Source organism: Ranitomeya imitator, chromosome 2, assembly GCF_032444005.1.
Source record: "Ranitomeya imitator isolate aRanImi1 chromosome 2, aRanImi1.pri, whole genome shotgun sequence".
NCBI classification, from domain to species: domain Eukaryota; kingdom Metazoa; phylum Chordata; class Amphibia; order Anura; family Dendrobatidae; genus Ranitomeya; species Ranitomeya imitator.
The window spans coordinates 604,629,326-604,654,812 of NC_091283.1; the positions used below are offsets into that span (position 1 = coordinate 604,629,326).

Consider the following 25,487-nt stretch of genomic DNA (forward strand, 5'->3'; position numbering starts at 1 on the left):
AGTGTTAGTATTCATTCTTATTCAGTCACATAAATTTCTTAACTCTATACAACCATTACTTGTGAACTTAAAGGAAAGAACTGTGCAGAATTTAGGGAGGGTAATACATGGGTGCTGTCGTGGACTCATTAAAAGAGCATTACCGGTACGTAATCCGGCTTTTTACCCTTCGCCACGACAGCACCCTACATGAGAGATTTTCAGAGAGTCATTATTTGGGTGGGATTACTGTACTAAGGACAGCTCTACCAAAAGTCAGATCAGAGGAAGTAGAAAGGTCATGGTTGTAAAAGGTAGAAGGTGTGGACCAGGTTGCGGCCTTACATATTAAGTGGATCGGTACATCTGCTTGTTCCGCCCAAGAGGAAGCCATGGCTCGTGTCGAATGCGCCTTTATCCCCACTGGAGGGATTTCGCCCTTCGATGTGTAGGCCAGACAGATAGCTTCTCTGATCCATCGAGAAATGGTAGCTTTTGTGACCCCATGTCCTTTCTTGTGGCCCTGCACGGAGATAAGCAGAGCCCTACTCTGCCTCTATGTCTGAGACCTCTCTATATACGTCAGGATGGCTCTTCTGACATCTAAGGTGTGAAACTTATGTAGTTCTGGAGTTACAGGTGAATCAAAAAAGGAAGGCAGAAATATTTCCTGAGAACTGTGATAGGTGGATGCTACCTTAGGGATTTATGAGGGGTCAGGCTTTAAGACAATTCTATCCTGAAATACCAGTAAGCAAGGCGGGTCTACCGATAGGGCCTGGATGTCACTAACCCTTCCAGCTGAGGTTAGGGCTACTTTATATGTTAGGATCTTTAGAGGTATGGAATCTAGTGGCTCAAATGGGGAGCCAGTTAAGGCCTCTAAAACTAAATTTAAATCCCACGGAGGTAGACGGGGAATATGGACCGGATTACTACGTTCACAAGACTTAATAAACCTGGAGACCCACTTGTTAGCTGCTATGTTGTCTCCATATGGGGCTCCTAATGCTGAGACTTGAATCCTCAGGGTGTTTACCGATAGACCTAATTCTCTACCTTTTTGTAGGAACTCTAGAATAGGAATTACCGGGATTTGTTTGGTGAACGGTCTTGTATGAAAATTTAAGAATTTTTTCCGTACCCTACTGTATACTAGGGTGGTAGATCTTTTTCTACTTAACAACAGGGTGTTAACCAGTTGTTCTGAGAACCCCCTTGACTTTAATAACTGCCTCTCAAATTCCACGCCGTCAAGTGAAGACCTTTCACTTGCGGGTGGAAAAATGGGCCCTGAGACAGCAGTTCCTTGTGTAATGGAAGGATCCATGGATCGCATAGAGACATGCTCTGGAGACAAGAAAACCATGGTCTTTTTGGCCAAAAGGGCGCAATCAGGATTATTCTGGCTTGTTCCCTCCTGATCACTAGAGGTATCAGAGACATCGGAGGAAAGGCGAATGCTAGTTTGAAGCTCCAAGGATGGTGAAGGGAGTCCAACATGTCTGGGTGATCCATGAGGTTCAGGGAAGCAAACCTTTTTACCTGTCTGTTGCCCCTTGTGGCGAACAGATCTATTTGGGGTACGCCCCATGATTTTGTTATCATCCTGAATATGTCTCTGTTTAAAAGTCCATTCTCCTTGGCGTAGCTTGTTTCGACTGAGGTAGTCTGCTTTGGTGTTTTCTGCCCCTTTGATGTGTAGGGCTGTTAAGGATGGAAGAGGAGACTCTGCCATCTGGAAGATGTTTGCTGCTACGTTCATCAGGGTTCCTGATCGCGTACCTCCCTGACGGTTTATGTATGCCACTGTGGTGGAATTGTCCGATAGAACCCTCACATGCTTTCCCTGAACCTGTGGAAGAAAATGACTTGGGGCATATTCTACCGCTTTTAATGCTTTCCAATTTGAAGAACACGTTAACTCTGCCTGATTCCAGGTGTCTTGGACCAGACTATCCTCCATATGTGCACCCCAACCCATAGGGCTGGCGTCAGTGGTAATCGTTTTAGAGGGATTTATCATCCATGGTACACCCTCTGAAAGGTGATCCATGTCTAACCACCAGATTAGGGATTCAACAACATCTCTGGAAAGAGTTAATTTACTCTCCAGATGTCGTCCTTTCCCCTGGATTGACAATACTTCATACTGTAATTGGCAGGTATGAAATTGAGCCCACGGTACAGCTGGTATACATGAGGATAACGATCCTAGCAAGGACATAGCCTTCCTCAGGGTCATGTAGGGTTTTGACATTGCTTCTGACACCTTTGATTGTATCATTACTTTTTTTGAATGCGGGAGGAACCTTTTCTGACTTACTGAATCTAGCTGGATTCCTAGAAAATTTTTGAATGGTGTCTGGATTCAGCCTGGATTTTTCGTAATTCACGATCCAACCTAATTCCTGCAGGAATGAGATCGCATTAGATAACCGCATTTTACATTGAGTTATGGAATTTCCTATAACAAGAAAATCATCCAGGTAGGGTATTATCAGAGTGTTCTGCTGGCGTAAATGAGCCATCACTTCTAGGATCACCTTTGTAAAGATGCGGGGAGCCATACAAAGCCCAAAGGGCATTGCTACATACTGAAAGTGACGAACCTGTCCTGCCAGGATGACTGCTACCCTTAGGTACTGCTGGTGTTCGGCATGTATGGGAAGATGATACCGTGTTTCCCCGATAGTAAGACACCCCCGATAGTAAGACGTAGTGGGGGTTTAAGGGGGTCGGATAATGTAGGACGTACCCCCGAAAGTAGGACATAGTGGGACTTTTGGGGGTACCGTAAAATATAAGCCATGCGGTACCGTAGTACTGGTACCTTTTGCAGCATTAACTGCGGGATCCGGATGGTTAGGGCTTGTTTCCACTTGCGCCGAGTCTCGCATGTGGAAACGAAGCTCTGGCGCCGGCACTGCAGAGCGGAGCGTGCGGCTCCATGTGTTCCTATGCAGCCGCACGCTCCGCTCTGGAGTGCCGGCGCAAGAGCTTCGTTTCCACATGTGAGACTCGGACGTACAGTTAGGTCCATATATATTTGGACAGAGACAACATTTTTCTAATTTTGGTTATAGACATTGCCACAATGAATTTTAAACAAAACAATTCAGATGCAGTTGAAGTTCAGACTTTCAACTTTCATTTGAGGGTATCCACATTATAATTGGATGAAAGGTTTAGGAGTTTCAGCTCCTTAACATGTGCCACCCTGTTTTTAAAGGGACCAAAAGTAATTGGACAATTGACTACAAGGCTATTTCATGGACAGGTGTGGGCAATCCCTCTGTTACGTCATTCTCAATTAAGCAGATAAAAGGTCTGGAGTTGATTTGAGATGTGGTGTGTGCATTTGGAAGGTTTTGCTGTGAAGTAAACATGCGGACAAAGGAGCTCTCCATGCAGGTGAAACAAGCCATACTTAAGCTGCAAAAACAGGAAAAACCCATCCAAGAAATTGCTACAATATTCGGAGTGGCAAAATTTACAGTTTGGTACATCCTGAGAAAGAAAGAAAGCACTGGTGAACTCATCAATGCAATAAGACTTGGGCGCCCACGTAAGACAACAATGGTGGATGATCGCAGAATAATCTCCATGGTGAAGAGAAACCCCTTCACAACAGCCAACCAAGTGAACAACACTCTCCAGGAGGTAGGTGTATCAATATCCAAATCTACCATAAAGAGAAGACTGCATGAAAGTAAATATAGAGGGTTCACTGCACGGTGCAAGCCACTCATAAGCATCAAGAATAAAAAGGCTAGACTGGACTTTGCTAAAAAACATCTAAAAAAGCCAGCACAGTTCTGGAAGAACATTGTTTGGACAGATGAAACCAAGATCAACCTCTACCAGAATGATGGAAAGAGAAATGTATGGCGAAGGCGTGGTACGGCTCATGATCCAAAGCATACCACATCATCTGTAAAACACGGCGGTGGCTTGGGCATGCATGGCTGCCAGTGATACTGGGTCACTAGTGTTTATTGATGATGGGACACAGGACAGAAGCAGCCGAATGAATTCTGAAGTATTCAGAGCCATACTGTGTGCTCAGATCCAGCCAAATGCAGCCAAACTGATTGGTGGTCGTTTCATACTACAGATGGACAATGACCCAAAACATAAAGCCAAAGCAACCCAGGATTTTACTAAGGCAAAGAAGTGGAATATTCTTGAATGGTGAAGTCAGCACCTGATCTCAACCCAATTGAGCATGCGTTTGACTTATTAAAGACTAAACTTCAGACAGAACAGCCCACAAACAAACAGCAACTGAAAACCACCACAGTGAAGGCCTGGAAGAGCATCAAAAAGGACGAAACACAGCCTCTGGTGATGTCCATGAGTTCAAGACTTCAGGCAGTCATTGCCAACAAAGGGTTTTCAATCAAGTACTAGAAATGAACATTTTCTTTACAATTATTTAATCTGTCCAATTACTTTTGGTCCCTTTAAAAACAGGGTGGCACATGTTAAGGAGCTGAAACTCCTAAATCCATCATCCAATTTTAATGTGGATACCCTCAAATGAAAGCTGAAAGTCTGAACTTCAACTGCATCTGAATTGTTTTGTTTAAAATTCATTGTGGTAATGTCTTTAACCAAAATTAGAAAAATGTTGTCTCTGTCCAAATATATATGGACCTAACTGTACATCTCGCAAGTGGAAACAAGCCCTTAGAGCGGGATGCGGAGGGATGTGGATGCGGGAGCAGCAGTAATGTTGTCCGGCAACAACACGCAGCCTCAGTGCCCTCATGTGCAGCCGCTGGTGGCCCCTCTGATTGGCCCAGCGGCTCCTGCATGAGGAAGAAGCCACACCTCTACCCAGCACCACAGAGGAATTGATCGCCATTACGGTACACTTACTGTGGGATACTGTATGGGGCTGTAACCCTATGGATGGCAGGCTGTGTGGGATACTATATGGGGCTGTAACCCTATGGATGGCAGGCTGTGTGGGATACTGTATGGGGCTGTAACCCTATGGATGGCAGGCTGTGTGGGATACTGTATGGGGCTGTAACCCTATGGATGGCAGGCTGTGTGGGATACTGTATGGGGCTGTAACCCTATGGATGGCAGGCTGTGTGGGATACTGTATGGGGCTGCAACCCTATGGGAGACTGTGATATGGAACCATAAGCAGTGCTTATACCGTGCGCTATATTTTTGCCCCTAGACATGAGCGCTTCCGGTTCTAGTGGTAAAAGGAAGAGCTACACCGTGGAGTAAAAAAAAGCGATTGTTGAAGAATCTTGGGGCAAAAATGTAGTGGAGTTCTGCAAGGAGAAAATGTTGGATCACCGACTGGTCCAAAAATGGCGTGCAGAATACACTAACCTGAGTGAAAAAGTGGAGAGCGGAATGGCTAAAAAGCGCAAGATTGGATGTGGTCGGCAACCAATGTATACAGAGCTGGAAAGCCTGGTCTCAGAGTGGGTTGCAGACAGGAGAGCAAAGACATTGGTGGTGACCAGGGCTCAGATTCAGGAGTATGCCCTTGCAGTGGCACCACAGTTTGACATTTCCCCTGAACAATTCAAGGCATCACAGCACTGGGTGGATAGCTTTCTTGAACGCAATGACCTGTCTTTGAGAAGATCCACAACCCTCTTTAGGCTGGAGGATGCTGAGATTGTAAAACGTGCATTTGCCTACAAGAAGTTTGTGGATGACATTGACTTCTCTAAATACAGTCTTTGCAACATGATCGCCATGGATGAAACTGCCGTGTTCATGGGCCAAGCAGCTCAAACCACCATTGATCAACGAGGTGCGTCCTCAGTGTACGTTCCCTCCACCGCTTATGAAAGTGCACGTGTCACCTGCATTTTGGCGATTCGCCTGGATGGCACTAAAGTAACACCGCTTCTCATTGCAAAGGGCAAGAAGGACAAGATTGAGTGGGTTTCTGGCATTTATGTGCTGGAAACTGAAAAAGCCTGGGCCACACAAGCTGTTATAAGGAAGTGGCTTGCTTTAATGCTGCCGCTTGTTATGCGAGGGAACAAAAGAGGGATGCTGATCTGGGATGCAGCCAGCACACACCGCGCCAAAAACATGAAAAACTTCCTTCATGAGCGGAGAATCGACCAAATCATGATTCCTGCAGGGATGACGGCTTATCTCCAGACTCTGGATATCGCCATTAACAAGCCGTTCAAGGACTATCTGCGTGTGGAAATCAATGACTACATTGAAAACCGCATGGAGAGAAATGTACGTGGGAACTTTGTGAAGCCAAGACTGCCAGAGATTGTGAACTGGGTTAAGAATTCCTGGGATAAGATCACTGACACCTGCGTTGCAAATGCACTGCGAGCTGGCTACCTGGACAAGACCTGCTCATTTCAGGACAGTGCCATTGCTACCCATGACAGATATGGGCCAATGATTCAGCAGGAAATGGAGTCCCGAGAGTCCCAAGAAAATCCACAGGAACCTCAGAGTATGGATGTTTATGAAGATGTTCCTGAAGATGATAACATGGTTGTCATGGAATAAATCTGTTTTATCTTCCAGTATAACATATTCAGACTGTTCGTTCTTACCGTTTTTCATTGTTTTACATGTTATACATGGAAATACGGTACCATCATGATACTGTTGTAACAACACATTCTTGGCATTTGCTTTTATAAAACTGTTCTGTGGTGAATACCATACTGTTCAGGTTGTTAATAAATGTTAATTTTATGTTTAAAACAAAAATCGACATTTTTTTCCCCAATATAAGACATACCCTGAAAGTAAGACATAGTGGGACTTTTGGGGGTAAAAAGAAAGTAAGACACTGTCTTACTTTTGGGGAAACACGGTAGTAGGCATCTTTTAGGTCTATTCCGGCCATGACACACCTAGGGGACAAAAGCTTGATGGCAGAACTAATAGATTCCATTTTAAAAGTATGGTTACGCAAAAAGGAATTTAATTTTTTGAGATTTATGATGGTTCTGAATGAACCATCTGGTTTCTTGATCAGAAACAAAGGGGAGTAGAATCCCCTTCCTTTTTGATCCTGGGGAACCTCCACCAACACTTTTTTAGATAGAAGAGATAGGATCTCAGACTCTAGAGCCTCTTGTTGTTCTTGTCCCTTTGGTGATGTTACTAAAAAAGAATCCCAAGGGATTCTAATAAATTCTAATTTCAATCCATCTCTAACAATGTCCAGAATCCAACGGCTGGATGTTATGTGTTCCCATTTAGAAAGAAAAAATTTTAGTCTGCCGCCCACTTCAAGGTTAGCGGTACTTGACACTTTTTGAATTGTAGGATCCGCTAAACAGAGCACCTTTTTGTTTAGGGTCTTTTGTCTCCCAGCGATCCCTTTGCTCAAACGGTTTTCTGGTAAAGGGTCGTCTCCTGAATGCTCTCCTGTAAGACGGAAGATATTGGTTAGGGAAACCCTTCTTCCGTTCTCCCGCTTTATTTAAAAGCTCATCCAGTGTTTTTCCAAAAAGGAACTCACCCTGGCAGGGGAGCGCACAAAGTTTTGCCTTTGCTTGTGCGTCCCCTTTCCAGTTCTTCAACCAGAGTGCTCGCCGGGCTGTATTCACTAGGCCGGCTGACCTGGCTGCTAGGCGTAGCGAATCCACAGAGGCATCAGCCAGGAACGCTACAGCCTCCTTCATTAGAGGGATCTTTGGTAGAATTGATTCTCTCGAAGTTCTACCTCTAATCTGCTCCTCCAGTTGTTCCAACCATACTAGCAGCGATCTCGCTGTTCAGGTAGCAGAGATGGCTGGCCTGAATGCCCCTGTATTGGCCTCCCATGATTTTTTAAGCAAGGCCTCTGCTTTTCGGTCCAATGGGTCAGTTAGCATCCCCGAATCCTCAACTGGCAAGACCGATTGCCTGGAGGTTGAGGCTACTGCTGCATCAACTTTTGGCACCTTTGACCAAGAATTCAGCTCGTCATCACTGAAGGGATATCGTCTTTTAGAGGATGATGGTAGGAATCCTCTTGTGCTCTGCCTATCCCACTCCTTTTTAATTAAATCTTTAACAGTGGTAACCACGGGGAAGGATCTACGTTTCCTTTGTCCTAACCCCGCGAACATGATGTCCTGAGCTGATTTTCTTCCTTTCTCGTCTGGGCACCCCATCGTGCTTCTGACCGCTTTCACTAAGTTGTCCACGCTGCTGTTAGGCAGACACAGCCCCCCTTCATCTTCGGATGAACTTGGCCGAGACTCTGATTCGTCTGAGGACTTATGTATCCCCTCTGACTCTGGGCTTTCTGGAGATGGGGACTTGCTAGGTTGGCGGGAACTGGTGCTACTAGCATGCGCCAACCCCTGCATCTCTTCCCAAATCATGGCTCTGACATCAGATGGAGTCATATTTTCCTGACGTAAGGTTAGCATGATGCAATCTGAGCATAACCTTTTCATATAAGAATCCGGTAGGGGCTGCATACATAAAGCACACTCCTTGTGCTTGGATTTGTGTCTTTTTCCTAGTCTAAAGGAAGGGGACACAGGAGGAACATATATCAGCATATAGGTAGAGGATTCTTTAAACTCACCCAGAGAAGCTGACAGGTACCGGATCTGGAGGTGGATTCTTTGAGGGATCTTTTTGTTTGGTGGAAGATCGCTCCTGTCGACCACCATCTTTAGTGCTGCTCCTGGCGCTTTTCTCCTTACTAGGAGAGCGCTCTGTCACAGCAAGGTGCGTCTCGTCGGCCGGTGAAGCCATACTCACATACACACGACGCCAGCGCTGCAGTTTTAAATATGGTGTCGAATCTCCTGCCTCCCCGGTCCCAACCCGGAAGTGCTCCAGCGGCTTCCGGGTTAGACGCGCCGCTCCTCTTTCCATGCGGCGGCTGTGTTCATTTAGCCGGCCGCTGAGCGCGTGCGCCCTCATGGAGCCGGGTGGACCAGCGGTGACCGGACCCGGACCATGGCTACTGACCAGACGAGGGGGGAGGCTGAACACAGTGGCTCCCCCGCCGCTGCTTCTGGAACCGCAGCCCCTGCCGTTCCCACAGAGACCGACGCAGGCGGGTGCATGGCCCAGGGATCCTCTTCTGTAGGTATGCTGGGATTCCTTTAGGTTTCCTGTTCCTATACTGAGGAGAGGGGACCGCCTCCTTTTATTCTGTAGGTTTCCTGTTCCTATGGGCGGATCCCTCTCTCTCTCATGTGGGTGCTGTCGTGGCGAAGGGTAAAAAAGGGGAAGTAAAGTAATAAGTACTGGATTAACCAGGATTAGCCATAGATAATGAGAAATTAAAAAAAAAACACAACATGATTTCCATCTGAAAACCGTACCTTCATGCAGAATAAGCTACTTAACCATCTTACACACAGCCATGTATTTTAGAACTGCCATTCGAGTAATGGAAATAATTATGGGGTACTTATATCCTCTATTGCTGTCCTGCCAAATTTTCAAGGTCTACATTTAGGCTACTATAATATAACCACTGGCTGCTGATCATCCAGAAACAATGTGGAAAAGAAAAATAGATGCATTGGTCTCAAAATGAGAAATAATAGCTTTGCAAGTATAAGTTATATTTTGTTAATTGACCAAAATATACCCTTGTAATAACACAAAAATTATTAAAAGGCGAGAGGGTCACCACAGAAGTTCTTTACAGGAGATAAATTGTCATGAACTGTCATTTTCTCACGCTCAAGAGTTCACCTCGGGTCAGGATGGGAGTCTGCGCTGACATCACTGATGCTGAAGGCGGCAGCTTCTCATTCATTCCTCAGTGGTTTACAGCTGGGGTAGTAGCATTAGCACCGCTCCCGGTTGTAAACTATATATACCCCAGATATGGTTTATGGCATTGGACTGACTGTATGCCAGACAGGTGTGGGTATATTGTTGTTTTTTACATTTTTTATTTATTACAGGAGATCGAGGGCATCATTTGGATTGGTAGAAGAATAAAGATCGCAAAACTGTGTTATTTCATTAAGATACTTTATGTGTGTTTTCAACCTTTTAAAAACTATAGGATTAGTAATTGATAGGTGTCTTATTGATAACTCTACATTACTAAGCAAGGCTTAATGTCACCTTACAATACAAAGGTGACATTAACCCCTTATTACTTCAGATGCCACCACTACAGGGCAGTGTGAATAGAGAGGCTAAGTGAAGAATGCGCCTTTACTGGGGTGGCTGGGGGCAGATGTTTTTAGTCAGGGGGCAATAACCATGGACCCTTTCTAGGCTATTAATATCTGCCTTCAGTCACTAGCTTTCCCTATCTGGGGCAGAAAATTGCGAGGGAGCTCACACCAGTTTTTTCTGTGAAAACATTTTATTAAATACATACAGGTCCCAAATTTTACGCACACTACTAACAGTATTAGGTTGGTTTCACCCGTCAGTGGCTCTGGTATGTGTGGTGACAGTTTCCTCACGTACCGGAGACACTGACTCACGTAGACACATTAAAATAAAATGTGTCTCTGCAGATGCCAGCGTGCTTTCACGGACCGTGACTCCGTTTGCAAAATACGGAGACATGTCAGTGTTCGTGGGAGCGCACGGATCACACGGACCCATTACAGTCAATGGGTCTGTGTAAACGCGTACCGCACACGGATGCGGTCTGTGTCCCATCCGTGTGCGTTTTTCCTGTCATAGGGTTAAAATTGTAAAAATTGTTACAATACACGGACACACGTACAGCACACGGACCCTAAAAACGTACTCACGGATCCCACACGGATGGCCTATGTGAGCACACGGACACATAACTCTGATACCGGAATTATCTGGACGTGTGAGACTGGCCTTAGACACTTATACCTGTCAGTGTGATTTTAGTGTACGCCGGACATGAATTGCTGGCTTTTCAAAAGGACACCGGTGCGTAAAAATTGCCATTTTTTTCACGCATCCATTGACTTAAATTGGCAAATCTCGCCCAAGATACGCAGCAATATGCAGCATGCTGCGATTTTTTTCAGTCCGATTTCAGCTGAGGGGAAAAAAAAATGCAGCTGAGATGTAACTTATTGAATAACATTGGTCCAAGTGCAATCTGATTTTTTATCAGATTGCACTAGTCCGCATTTCTCGCAAGCGAGTATGAGCCCTCAAGAGAACACTGCCTTTTAAACACTGATCAAATTTCCAGTCTTCTGTATCATCATCGCATCTCTAAAACTATTCTACCATACTTCAAAAAGGACAAGACCATAACCTAACAATAGATTAGATGTATATTCGGGAAATATTAGCAACCTGTTCACCCAACATACAATTATTACGATGTCAGTGAAATCTGTCAGCAGCTCAAATGTTTCTCTTCTCATAATTGCCATCTATCAGGAGTAGGGAACATATGAAACCAATGCAGTGGGACCTTATAGTGGATTAAGAACAAACGTCATACTCAGGAGACAAGTAGGAAGAAAATCAGAGCAAAAACTCTACACTTTTGCCCTGGCGACAGGTCTTCGTTAGCAATGTGTACAGCCAACTGATGAGTTGAGTGATGGACGCACCTGCTCTCCACCACTCTAAGGCCGGTTTCATACCTCAGTGGCTCCGGTACGTGAGGTGACAGTTTCCTCACATACCGGAGACACTGACTCACATAGACACATTGAAATCAGTGTGTCTCTGCACATGTCAGCGTGTTTTCACGGACAATGTGTCCATTTGGAAAACACGGAGACATGTCAGTGTTCGTGGGAGAAAACGGATCACACGGACCCATTAAAGTCAATGGGTCCGTGTAAAACACGTACCGCACACGGATGTTGTCCGTGTGCCGTGCAGGAGACAGCGCTACAGTAAGCGCTGTCCCCCCCACGTGTGGTGCTGAAGCCCCATTCATTTCTTCTGTCCAGGAATGAATAATCTTTTATTTTTATTTAGTTTTGTTTTTAAAATAAAGTTGCCGGTAATCTGCCCCCTCCCACCCCCTGTGCGCCTGCCCGCTGGCATTAAAACACTTACCCAGCTCCCTCGGCGCTTACATCCTCTCAGCGTCGCTGCTTGTCCTGTATGAGCGGTCACATGGTGCCGCCCATTACAGTGATGAATATGCATATTCATCACTGTAATGGGCGGCACCACGTGACCACTCATACAGAAGCTGCGGCGAGAAGAAGCAGCGAGGGAGCTGGGTAAGCATTTTATTAACAGCGGGTGGGCGCACAGGGGGTGGGAGGGGGTTGGGGACAGGGATCTTTTTTTTTTTGTTTTTGTTTTAAAAAAAATGATTTTTCGAACGCTGCTGGAGAGAAGAAATGAATGGCGGCTTCAGCACCAGATGCAGGGGACAGTGCTTAACTGTAGCGCTGTCTCCTGCACGGTGCGTGTGGTACCCAGTCGGCACACGGGTGGCACACGGATGCCGCACGTGTGCCACACTGATGTGCCACGTGAGCACACAGACACGGATAATTCCGGTACCGATTTTTCCGGTACCGGAATTATCTGGACGTGTGAGACTGGCCTAAGGCCGGGATCACACATACGAGAAATACGGCAGAGTCTCGCATGTTAATACCCGGCATTGCCGCTGTCACTCAGGAGCAGGGCGTGCGGCCGCATAGCAATACATGCAGCCGCACGCTCCGCTCCCTGGAACTTTTCAACCTTTTCCAACATATCATGCTTCAAACATAAAGATACCAAATGTAATTTTTTGGTGTAGAATCAACAACAGGTGGAACACAATTGTGAATTTGAACAAAATTTATTGGCTATATTAAATTTTTGTGGAAATTCAAAAACTGAAAAGTGGGGCGTGCAATATTATTCGGCCCCTTTAACTGAATACTTTGTTGTGTCACCTTTTGCTGTGATTACAGCTGCAAGTCACTTGGGGTATGTCTCTATCAGTTTTGTACATTGAGAGACTGAATTCTTGCCCATTCTTCCTCGGAAAACAACTCTAGCTCAGTGAGGTTTGATGGAGATCGTTTGTGAACAGCAGTTTTCAGCTCTTTCCACGGATTCTCAATTGGATTGAGGCCTAGATTTTGAATTGGTCATACTAACACCTGGATACATTTATTTGTGAACCATTCCATTGTATATTTTGCTTTATGTTTGGGATCATTGTCTTGTTGGTTGACAAATCTCCGTCCCAGTCTCAGGTCTTTTGCAGACTCCAACAGGTTTTCTTCAAGAATGGTCCTGAATTTGGCTCCATCCATCTTCCCATCAATTTTAACCATGTTCCCTGTCCCTGCTGAAGAAAAGCAAGCCCAAACCATGATGCTGCCACCACCATGTTTGACAGTGGGGATGGTGTGTTCAGGGTAATGAGCTGTGTTGCCTTTACGCCAAACATATCGTTTGGCATAGTTGACAAAAAGTTCGATTTTGGTTTCATTTGACCAGAGCACCTTCTTCCACATGATTGGTGTGTCTCCTAGGTGGCTTGTTGCAAACTTTAAACAACACTTTTTATGAATATCTTTGAGAAATGGCTTTCTTTTTGCCACTCTTCCATAAAGGCCAGATTTGTGCAGTGTACGACTGATTGTTGTCCTATGGACAGACTGTCCCACCTCAGCTGTAGATCTCTGCAGTTCATCCAGAGTGATCATGGGCCTCTTGGCTGCATCTCTGATCAGTCTTCTCCTTGTTTGAGATGAAAGTTTAGAGGGACGGGCGGGTCTTGGTAGATTTCCAGTGGTATGATACTCCTTCCATTTCAATATGATCGCTTGCACAGTGCTCCTTGGGATGTTTGGTTAAAGTTTTGCATTTTGTATCCAAATCTGGCTTTAAACTTCTCAACAACAGTATCACGGACCTGCCTGTTGTGTTCCTTGGTCTTCATGATGCTCTCTGTGCTTCAAACAGAACCCTTAGACTATCACAGAGCAGGTGCATTTATGCAGAGACCTGATTACACACAGGTGGATTATATTTATCATCATTAGGCATTTAGGACAACATTGGATCATTCAGAGATCCACAATGAACTTCTGGAGTGAGTTTGCTGCATTGAAAGTAAAGGAGCCGAATAATATTGCACGCCCCACTTTTCAGCTTTTGAATTTCCACAAAAATGTAAAATAACCAATACATTTCGTTCAACTTCACAATTGTGTTCCACTTGTTGTTGATTCTTCACCAAAAATTTACATTTGGTGTCTTTATGTTTGAAGCATGATATGTGGGAAAAGGTTGAAAGGTTCCAGGGAGGCAAATACTTTCGCAAGGCACTGCAGATATAGCTGTCTGGCCTGCTGGTCAGGAAAGGAGCAAAGCCTCTGTATAAGAACAGAGACATACTGCCGTATTTCTCGTGCGAGAATCGCATGGCAAAACTTGTACTGGATGTTGGCTCTCTTGACCCGAGTTTGACAGCTGCATAGTAATCTGTCATGGTCAGGTCAGGAGAGGTGCCAGCCTGTCCCTGCAGAGGGATTATTGCACGAGAAATATGGCAGTGTGTCTCTGCCCTAACATGGCGAAACAGCAAGGAGGGACTACTTGGTCAGCTGATAGATGTAGGCGACTGATTATGTCCAGAGCTTACCCTAGTAGCACAGATTAGCTACAACGAAATAGAATAAAAATGCAAAGAAAACAAAAAATTATGTAATGAAAATGGATATTAACCCCCGGAGCTTTTTTTGGTTTTGCTTTTTCTTTTTTCGCTCCCCTCCTTCCCAGAGCCTTAGCGTTTTTTATTTTTCTGTCAATATGGCCATGTGAGGGCTTGTTTTTTTGCAGGATGAGTTGTATTTTTGAACTACATCATTGGTTTTACCATGTCGTGTACTAGAAAACGGGAAAAAAATCCAAGTGTGGTGAAATTGCAAAAAAATTGGAATCCCACACTTGTTTTTTGATTGCCTTTTTTGCTAGGTTCACTAAATGCTAAAACTGACCTGCCATTGTGATTCTCCAGGTCATTACGAGTTCATAGACACCAAACATGTGTCTAGGTTATTTTTTATCTAATTGGTAAAAAAAAAAAAAAAAAAAAAAAAATTGCGCAATTTTCCGATACCCATAGCGTCTCCATTTTTCATGATCTCAGGTTGGGCAAGTGCTTATTTTTTGCGCGCCGAGCTGACATTTTTAATGACATCATTTCGGTGCAGATACATTCTTTTGATCGCCCGTTATTGCATTTTAATTCAATGTCGCGGTGACCAAAAATGCGTAGTTCTGACGTTTTGAATTTTTTTTTTTCTGTGCCGTTTAGCGATCAGTTTAATTTTTTTTTTTTTTTTTTGATCGGGTGATTCTGAACATGGCGATACCAAATATGTGGAGGTTGGATTTTTTTTTACCGTTTTATTTTGAGCGAAAGGGGGTGATTTGAACTTTAATATATTTTTTTTTCATATTTTTAAACTTTTTTTTTTTAACTTTTGGCATGCTTCAATAGCCATGGGAGGCTAAAAGCTGCCACAACTCAATCGCCTCTGCTACATAGGTCAGCAGGTGCGCACATTTCCAGACTGATGGCTGGAAGCGCTTGTTAAACGCCGCTGTCTGAGTATGACAGCGGCATTTAACTGGTTAATAGGTGCAGGTGAATTGCGATTCCGCCCTCACCTACTCCCCTATTGCGGGCACATGTCAGCTGTTTTCAATAGCCGCCGGAGCCCACCTCAAACCGGGGGTGCTGTCGTCGGACGTACTATTCCATCCGACGTCAGTAGGGAGTTGTCTACTACTAGGACAACCTCATCTTGATCTAAATATTTGGCAAAAAATAAACACCCTATACTCACCTCCTGTGCCAGTGCCCTTCCAGCACTCGTGATGCCGGAGCTCTGGTGTGGTGGAATGACACGCGAGCCCGAGCTTTAGGGTATGTGCACACGTTGCAGATTTGCCTCTGGAATTTTTTGTGCGGATTCTGCATCTCTTGGCAGAAAACGCAGGTGCGGATTTGATGCAGTTTTTTTATGCGGATTTTCTGTGGATTTCATGTGTTTTACCCCTGTGGATTTCTATAATGGAATGGGTACAAAAAAGCTGACAATCCGCACAAAAGAAGCGACATGCTCCTTTTAATCCGCAGCTTTTCTGTGCGGAATTTTCTGCACCATTAACACAGCATTTTTTTTTCCATTGATTTACATTGTGCTCTTAATCACTTGCGGATCTGCAGCGTTTCTGCACTGAAAAAAATGCTGCGGATCTGAGGTAAATCTGCAACGTGTGCACATAGCACAAGTTCCTTCCATAACATTTTCTATTGGATTCAGGTCCGGTTATTGGCTGGGCCATTCTAGGAGCTTTATTTTCTTTCACTGAAGTTTCCTCGGCTGTGTGTTTAGAATAATTGTCTTGTTGAAGTGTCCACCCTCATTTCATCTTCATCATCTTGGTAGATATAAATCTTCTGCCATTAGGAATGTCTCCAATCTGCACTGTTGGGCATGATATGCAGTGACTTTTGGCCTGCAAACATAGACAAATAGTTTACTTTTGGTGTCATCTGACCAGACTATATTCTTTCAATATTTCACGGGATTGCTTACATGTTTTTGAGAAACTATAGACATATTTGAAGATGCTTTTTGGTCAGCAATAGGTTTTGCATTGCAAGTGTGCATACAGCCCATGGAAATTGAGTGCATTACTTATGGCTTTCTTTGAATCAGTTTTACCTGCCGATTCCAGGTCTTTCTGTAACTCTCCTTCACTGTATGTTTTGCTGGTTCCTCCTCCTCTCACCTTCCCCTTACTGTTGGGGTTCCTCAAGGATCAGTCCTAGGCCCCCTCTTCTCGTTGTATACTGCCCCTATTGGACAATCAGTAGATTTGGTTTCCAGTACCATCTCTATGCTGACGACACCCAAGTATACACCTCTTCTCCTGTTGTCACGCCGACCTTTTTAGAAAACACCAGTGATTGTCTTACCACTGTCTCTAACATCATGTCCTCCCTCTATCTGAAACTAAACCTGTCAAAAACTGAACTCCTCGTGTTCTCTCCCTCTACTAACCTACCTTTGCCTGACATTGCCATCTCCGTGTGCGGCTCCACCATTACTCCAAAGCAACATGCCCGCTGCCTTGGGGTCATCCTTGATTCTGACCTTTCATTCACCCCCCACATCCGATCACTGGCTCGCTCTTCTTACCTGCATCTCAAAAACATTTCTAGAATTCGCCCTTTTCTTACTTTCGACTCTGCAAAAACTCTTACTGTTTCACTTATTCATTCTCGTCTGGACTATTGTAACTCTCTACTAATCGGCCTCCCTCTTACCAAACTTTCTCCGCTCCAATCTGTCCTGAATGTTGCTGCCAGGATCATATTCCTCACCAACCGTTACACCGATGCCTCTACCTTGTGCCAGTCATTACACTGGCTACCCATCCACTCCAGAATCCAGTACAAAACTACTACCCTCATCCACAAAGCACTCCATGGCTCAGCACCACCCTACATCTCCTCTCTGGTCTCAGTCTACCACCCTACCCGTGCCCTCCGCTCCGCTAATGACCTCAGGTTAGCATCCTCAATAATCAGAACCTCCCACTCCCGTCTCCAAGACTTTACACGTGCTGCGCCGATTCTTTGGAATGCACTACCTAGGTTGATACGATTAATCCCCAATCCCCACAGTTTTAAGCGTGCCCTAAAAACTCATTTGTTCAGACTGGCCTACCGCCTCAATGCATTAACCTAACGATCACTGTGTGGCCTATTTAAAAAAAAAAAAAAAAAAAAAAAAATCAGGTTCCTCGCATTATGTTCTCATTCACTTTATGCAGTTAATAGCCCTCTGTGTCTATACTGCTACATACTTAGGCAGTTAACTGGTTCATGCAGCTTTACATGAACACCCGAGCCTTACACTATGGCTGTTCCAAATAACTATAGCAATTGTTACCATCCACCTCTCGTGTCTCCCCTTTTCCTCATAGTTTGTAAGCTTGCGAGCAGGGCCCTCATTCCTCCTGGTATCTGTTTTGAACTGTATTTCTGTTATGCTGTAATGTCTATTATCTGTACAAGTCCCCTCTATAATTTGTAAAGCGCTGCGGAATATGTTGGCGCTATATAAATAAAAATTATTATTATTATAACTCTCCAATGGTGGTCCTTGGCTCTTGGACAACTCTTCTGATAATTATTTTTACTCTGCTGTTTGAAATCTTGTGGTGAGCACTTGGTTGTGGCTCGTTTAGAGTGAAAATGATGTTCATGCCTATTCCGGTTTTTGGCCCCCAACAGTGCTCATAGGAACCTTCAGTAGTTTAAAAATCTTTACGTAACCAATGCCATCAGCATGTTTTACAACAATAAGGTTGCAAAGGTTGTGAGACAGCTCGCTGATTTTATCAATCATGAGAGGTTTCTTGTGTGGCACCTTGGTAATGAGACACCTTTTTATAGGCCATCAGCTTAACCAGCGGATATTATTGTTCATCAATTGACAGGATTGCTTTCTAATTACTGATAGATTTCTGGTGGTGTCGCAACTTTTCATGGCTTTTTGCACCTCTGTATCGTCATGTGTTCAATACTTTTTCCCCCTTTGTCATCTCTCATTATTAAGCCACATTCACATGTTCAGTATTTAACACCCGCACTTTTAAGCTCAAATTAAGAGTGGGTTAAAAATGCAGAAGTGGTGACGTGTTTCCATTGTACTTTTCTTCTGATTATTCCACTCCCAATTTTGGCTCACGAATGCTGATAAGTACTGAATGTGTGAACATGGCCTTACACAACCTAATTTATGGACATCTATTGTTTGATTTCTTTGTGTGGATTGGATGGTTGTTAGTTACCGACGTCTGGTGAAAATGTCATGTCGACAGAACTTTCAAAAATATATTTACTTTGAAAATTGGTGACTTCTTTTACCTGATATATACATTGTACAAATAAAAATGTTTTAGGAATTTAAAAAAGCCAACAATATCATAATCTAATAAAAATATATTCTGTCTTACAATGTACATGGCATTTGAACGGCTGGGCAGAATACCCACCAACTCCTAACATTAAGGATCTGTGCGCACATTGTGGTTTTGTTGCGTTTTTTTTTCTACACAGGTTTTTCACAAAATGCACATATTTTACTACATGTGTTTTTCATGCTAACACATCATAATTTGCAGCAGAGGAAAACTTCTAGGATGGTGTGTGCCATAATCTTTAAAAAGGGGATGTCTTCACTCACAGCTGGACCAGCACAGAGATGCACACAAATCTTAAACGGGAACGTCTGGCATAGTAACAACATTTACTACCATCAAGGATTTCTTAAAACCAAACTTACATTAAGCATACCCACATACTCCAGCCACTTGGATCCATCACAGGTATCATCAGAGACACATCTGGAGCACCTTATACCTTTACATAAAGTTAAAGCCTATGATTATTAAGTCGTCATCACTACAACTTGGAACTTTTGGAATAGGTTGGACAACCACTTTAGAAACTTCTCTGGACTTTAAAGGCGATCCTTTTCGACATTATAGTCTGCCACTTCCTAGCCCAAAATGGCTACTACCATGCAACAGATGAAGATAGAATAGACTGAATGTTTAGTTTCCTTTTAATAAGCAACTGTACAAATATAAAAACAATAACGGTGTAGTGTAAAAAGACATTCTCTGTATTTCTTTTAAAAGTTAATGTTTTTTTTTCTAGATACCCGATTTCACAGCTAGTATTAAAATTGCCCATTGCACATCATTGCAGTCAATAAGTGTAATAATGATTTAATAATTAGCTTCTATATGTATAATATCTATATGGTTACATTTATACAGGTGTAAAACACTAATAGAAAAAAAAAAATGACCAAGTCAAGAATTACACAGGGATTTTTGCGAACATTCTGTACATGACTGTTTTATAGGAGAATAAGTGACATCACCATTTGCATAAGGAAAGCATCGGCTGTAGGAACTCTACTGGGTCACAGAAAAGGAACATCACAAAACTTTATAATTTTAAAGTGCAAAAGGAAAAGAGAAAAACAGAAAAAGGAGCTTTTCATTTGGATGGCTACATCAATGGGATTGGGTACCATAAAAATAAAGAAATTATTTAGCTCCACTAATAAGTTATAATGCATCCTCTCCCAAGGGACCTTGATATCCAAAATATAATTTTTTTTTATTATTCCTTATATTTCAAGAAAGAATTCTGTTCATAACTATTGAAAATAATCGAGTGTGTGTGAGCGGCAAGTCGAATCGGTGGGACAGGCCACAAATAACAAGGCCTCCTGACTAACAGATGACAGAGGATAGAAGGATCATGCACTTTTGACTTTAGGGCCAGATCCCACTTTGCTCTCAAAACAAAAACCACGTTTTTGGGACGCTTGCAGCGGCTTTCTCCCCACTCCATTCACAATATACAACGCTCATGTGTATGGGGGAGTCAAAAGAGACAACTGTAAACAGAACATGCATGGACACCTTAAATTGGATGTTTGGAGATTTTAACTGTCTAAGATTCTGTTGCATGGAATAACAAAAGAAAAAAAAAATATATATATACACATAATTCCCCTCTAAAAATCTGGAAGATTTTTGGGCCGATTCATCAAAACTGGAATTCAGTACATCTTACTGCAGAACATATGCCTTTTAGGAAACGATGCTTCAACTGCCATGCGCCTCCTCTAGAAAATGTTACAGAAGAATTTATGTGCCGTAATTTACGCCACTTTAGTGGAGTTAATTATCATAAATTTGGTCAGGCACGAATGGTGATGCCCGGTTCTGCTGCAACTCCACCGTCTTTTCTAAAGATTGGTGGTAGCTGGCTGGAAATGGCATAAAAACACAAAGTCAAACCAAAAAAAAAAAATGCAACATTTCAATGTGTCTTACGCCACAGTTCTGGCAAATACAATTTGTTTTTTTTAGATAATAGTTTGGAACATGGATGGTTTCAGTAGCTTGATTAGACTGGACAATTTATGGTTGCACAAAAACTGTGTACTGCCTTCCACTTGGCAGGGTGTATACACTGTGAGTGTAATTGTACAATGTAAAATCAAAAAAACAAATAAATAAAATACAAGTTTTAAAAAAAACAAAAAAAAAAAAAACACAGGCGTGCACTGGAAATTTAGAATATCCAACTCAGATTTTGGATGGATGCACAGGGTGAATGAAGGGGGAGGAAAAAAAAAAAAAGGAATACTTTAATATTAGAACTAACAAAATATATAGATATTTTTTAATCACCAAAACATGAACAGGAAATTTAGCAACTCACATACTATATACAAATACTTATCGTTTATCCTTAAAAAAGCCTTGGTCTGTGTTGCTTTCTTTTATAGTAACAGTCAGAAAGTTAGAAGTCACATCTGTCACTACTACTTTCTCCAAGTTGTCCACTCGGGGTCGCCATGGTTCTTCTTCCGGCTCTCCAAAAATCCTGGCTACAGGAATACGGGCAATAAGGGAAGGCTTCCTCCCACGTTTTATCAGTGCTTCCCCATAGAAGTCAGACACCTTTTCCTGACATTTAGAGTTGATCTTAGTTCTAGGGATGACACCATCTTTGAAGAGGTCACCCTTGTTCTTTGTCCTATGTAAAGAGGTGCCGGTACTTGACTTTCCAAGTCCATGTTTTGTGGTGTGCACAAGTCCATGTTCTTTAGATATGAAACAGTGTTCAATCTGACTTGAAGATCCCAAATCTGAATTTTGACGCCTTGCAAGCTGTATGACACCATGTGTCGAATGATACTCCAGCGGTCTAGAATTATCTGCTTTCGCAGAATTATTTACTTGTTCAGTCTGACTTGTGTGATTGGCAGGAGGCATTCTCAAGGTCTGAACATTGGCCTTGTGAAGGAGTTTGGCATGGTGACTTTTTTTCTTTTTAATCTTTAAAGGATAATGTTCTCCAATATCTGAAGTTCCCAACCTTTCAGTAAAGAGGTTAACTTGAGTTTCACTACTCTCCTGGGAAGAGGAAGGAATACTTCTCAAGCCTTCTCTGGACCTAGACTGCATGTCTGGAGAAGGATGCCCTGGATATGGAACTCGTAAACCTCGCGCAGACTCACTGCGAAATTCATAGGTCTTCGCATTTGCTTTCGCCTGTGCCTGTAAAATTAAAATACAATGATAATTTCAAGTTCATCAAGCATCAACAATAAACAATATCCGTCAAAAATACATAGTACAAATGTCATATGTGAAAAAGACAAGTTCATCAGGGTCAACTTCTACTGAGCAACTACGAATTATGACCCATTTAGATGGGCCTATGATAGGCACATCTACACAGGCCAGCAATCACCTGACGGACAAATAAAATGTTTGTTCATTGGGAGTGATGATTTAAGCATAAACAGGATGGGCTTCTAATAACATGACATTCTAAGCGCGAGTAGAATGTTCCTCGGCCTGTCTATAGAAGACAATAAATGGCTATGTGCACGCAAAGGGTTTTTGCTGAGTTTTCGATGCTAAAACTGGCCATGTGCACACAGTTTTTTTGAAGAGTTTTGTAAAAATATTTGGAGTTTCTGCTCAGTGGCTACAAGCACGCAGACTCATTTTAACAGCCTGAAAACTCAGTGGTTTTTAACCGCTTCACGACCTAATGGTACGTCATAGGTTGTGTATCTACCTTTGATGTGGGCTCCAGTGCGAAGCCTGCATCTTTTCCAGCACATGACAGCCGATTTGATCAGCTGTTCAGTGCCTCCAACAGCCATGGATGGAATCGCTATCCAACGTGGTCCTTAATATGTTACACGCCGCTGTCAATCGCTGACAGTAGCATTTAACATTATGACGTACGTCCCAAACTCTGCCCATTAGCGCCTCAGTCACATAATGAAGGGGCACTGATGGATCAGCATGACAACCGGGTGTTTGCAGAAGACCCCCGTGCTTGTCATCGCTGATCCAATATGAACGCTAGCCCCTGGTTGGCGTTCATTGCTGATGATTTTTGCTATACATAGCAGGGCTTCGTCTAAGGAGACTATTGAAACAAGTGAAAAGACTATACCACACATCAACACCACCACATATTTGGTACTGCCAAGTTCAGAAAAAAACAATTAAAATATAAAAGAAGAATTAATCTGATTGGTACACAGTGTTACGAGAAAAAAAAAAAAAAAAAAAGCCACAATTACATTTTTTCGTTGCTGCAACATTTAAAAAAAAAAAAAAACTTGGATTAAGTTGGTATACATGCAGCACATAAACACATTTTTTTTTAACTCAAATAGATTTTTATTAAGTATAAAACAACAATAAAACATTTGACATCAATACATGTAATTTCGATTTTCCCCAACAACAACCCCCCCTTACAACCCCTCCCCCCTCATAAACGCATGTTTACATTGGCCAAAAAGAACACAAAACTTACAAGAAACAAAATGAGCAAAAACCCTGCTGTATCTAAATAAGTAAAAAGGAGAAGTGCATTCAAATAACTCAGGGTTCTAGTAATACTGTTTTATATAAAAAAAAATGGCAAAACCATCCCACCGTCGACAAGGTGACCCTGATCGGAACAGCTCAACGCTGTTTTATATTAAAAACCTTACCTTGTGTCAGAGTTGACCTCAGTGTGTGAATAAGGGCCGACAAGAGGACCGGGTCCCAATATCCAATGTGACCATGCGTTTGTGCGCTGCATGTATACCAAACTTAATGCAAGCTCAATTTTTGTGTTTTTTCTTTGGATTTTTTCATTTTGTGCAAGCCGGATCGTGGCCTCCCTTTCCTGAGCTGGTAACTTCATTTAAAGCTTCCCCAGACTGGTGTCCACAGGTCGGGACCCGGTCTTTTTGTCTGCCCTTATTCACACACTGAGATCAACTCTGACACATGGTAAGGTTTTTAATATTAGACAGTGTAGGACCGTCCAGATCAGGGCTTCCTTGACGACGGCGAGATGGCTTTTATGCCATTTTTGATCAAAAACAGTATTACTAAGAAGCCTGAATTATTTAACCCCTTTACCCCCAAGGGTGGTTTGCACGTTAATGACCGGGCCAATTTTTACATTTCTGACCACTATCCCTTTATGAGGTTATAACTCTGGAACGCTTCATCGGATCCCGGTGATTCTGACATTGTTTTCTCGTGACATATTGTACTTCATGATGGTGGTAAAATTTCTTTGATATTACCTGCGTTTATTTGTGAAAAAAACAGAAATTTCGCAAAAATGTTGAAAAATTTCACAATTTTCCAAATTGGAATTTTTATGCCCTTAAACCACAGATATATGTCACACAATACTTAATAAGTAACATTTCCCTCATGTCTACTTTACATCAGCACAATTTTGGAAACATTTTTTTTTGTTAGGGAGTTATGAGGGTTAAAAGTTGACTAGCAATTTCTCATTTTTACAACACCATTTAAATTTTTTTTTTTTTTAAGGGACCACATCACATTTGAAGTCATTTTGAGGGGTCTACATGAGAGAAAATACCTAAGTGTGGCAATTCTAAAAACTGCACCCCTCAAGGTGCTCAAACCCACAAATAAGAAGTTTATTAACCCTTCAGGTGTTTCACAGGAATTTTTGGAAGGTTTAAAAAAAAAAATGAACATTTAACTTTTCTTTTTTTTTCCACCAAAAATTTACTTCAGCTCTAATTTGTTTTATTTTACCAAGGGTAACAGGAGAAATTGGACCGCAAAAGTTGTTGTGCAATTTGTCCTGAGTACGCTGATACCCCATATGTGGGGGTAAACCACTGTTTGGGCGAATGGCAGAGCTCTGAAAGGAAGGAGTGCCATTTGACCTTTCAAAGCAAAATTGGCTGGAATTGAGATGGGACACCATGTTGCGTTTGGAGAGCCCCTGATGTGCATAAACATTGAAACCACCCACAAGTGACACCATTTTGGAAACTAGACCCCCTAAGGAACTTATCTAGATGTGTGGTGAGCACTTTGACCCACCAAGTGCTTCACAGAAGTTTATAATGCAGAGCCATAAAAAAAAAAAAAAAAAAAAAAAATGATATTTTTTCACAAAAATTATTTTTCGCCTTTAATTTTTTATTTTCCCAAGGGTAAGAGAAGAAAATGGACCCCAAAAGTTGTTGTGCAATTTGTCCTGAGTATGCTGATACCCCATATTTGGGAGTAAACCACTGTTTGGGCGCATGGCAGAGCTCGGAAGGGAAGGAGCGCCATTTGACTTTTCAATGCAAAATTCACAGGAATTGAGATGGGACGCCATGTTGCGTTTGGAGAGCCCTTGATGTGCCTAAACAGTGGAAACCCCCAATTCTAACTGAAACCCTAACCCAAACACACCCCTAACCACACCCCAAACCCTGACACACCCGTAACCCTAATCCCAACCGTAAATGTAATCCAAACCCTAACGGGAAAATGGGAATATATACATTTTTTTAATTTTTCCCTAAGGGGGTGATGAAGGGGGGTTTGAATTACTATTTATAGCGGGTTTTCTAGCGGATTTTTATGATTGGCAGTCGTCACACACTAAAAGACGCTTTTTATTGCAAAAAATATTTTTTTGCGTTACCACATTTTGAGAGCTATAATTTTTCCATATTTTGGTCCAC

At 42.7% G+C, this 25,487-nt stretch overlaps 1 protein-coding gene across 1 annotated transcript in view; it reads right to left on the reverse strand.

The window, feature by feature from the left end:
* Positions 1 to 19,472: 19,472 nt before the first annotated feature.
* Positions 19,473 to 25,487, reverse strand: part of CBX8 (chromobox 8) — a 43,537-nt gene continuing 37,522 nt past the window's right edge. Inside the window, exon 5 of the mRNA XM_069752436.1 lies at positions 19,473 to 22,014. Within this exon, the coding sequence (XP_069608537.1) occupies positions 21,190 to 22,014 (825 nt within the window). The 3' untranslated portion in view covers positions 19,473 to 21,189. The remainder of the gene's footprint in view (positions 22,015 to 25,487) is intronic.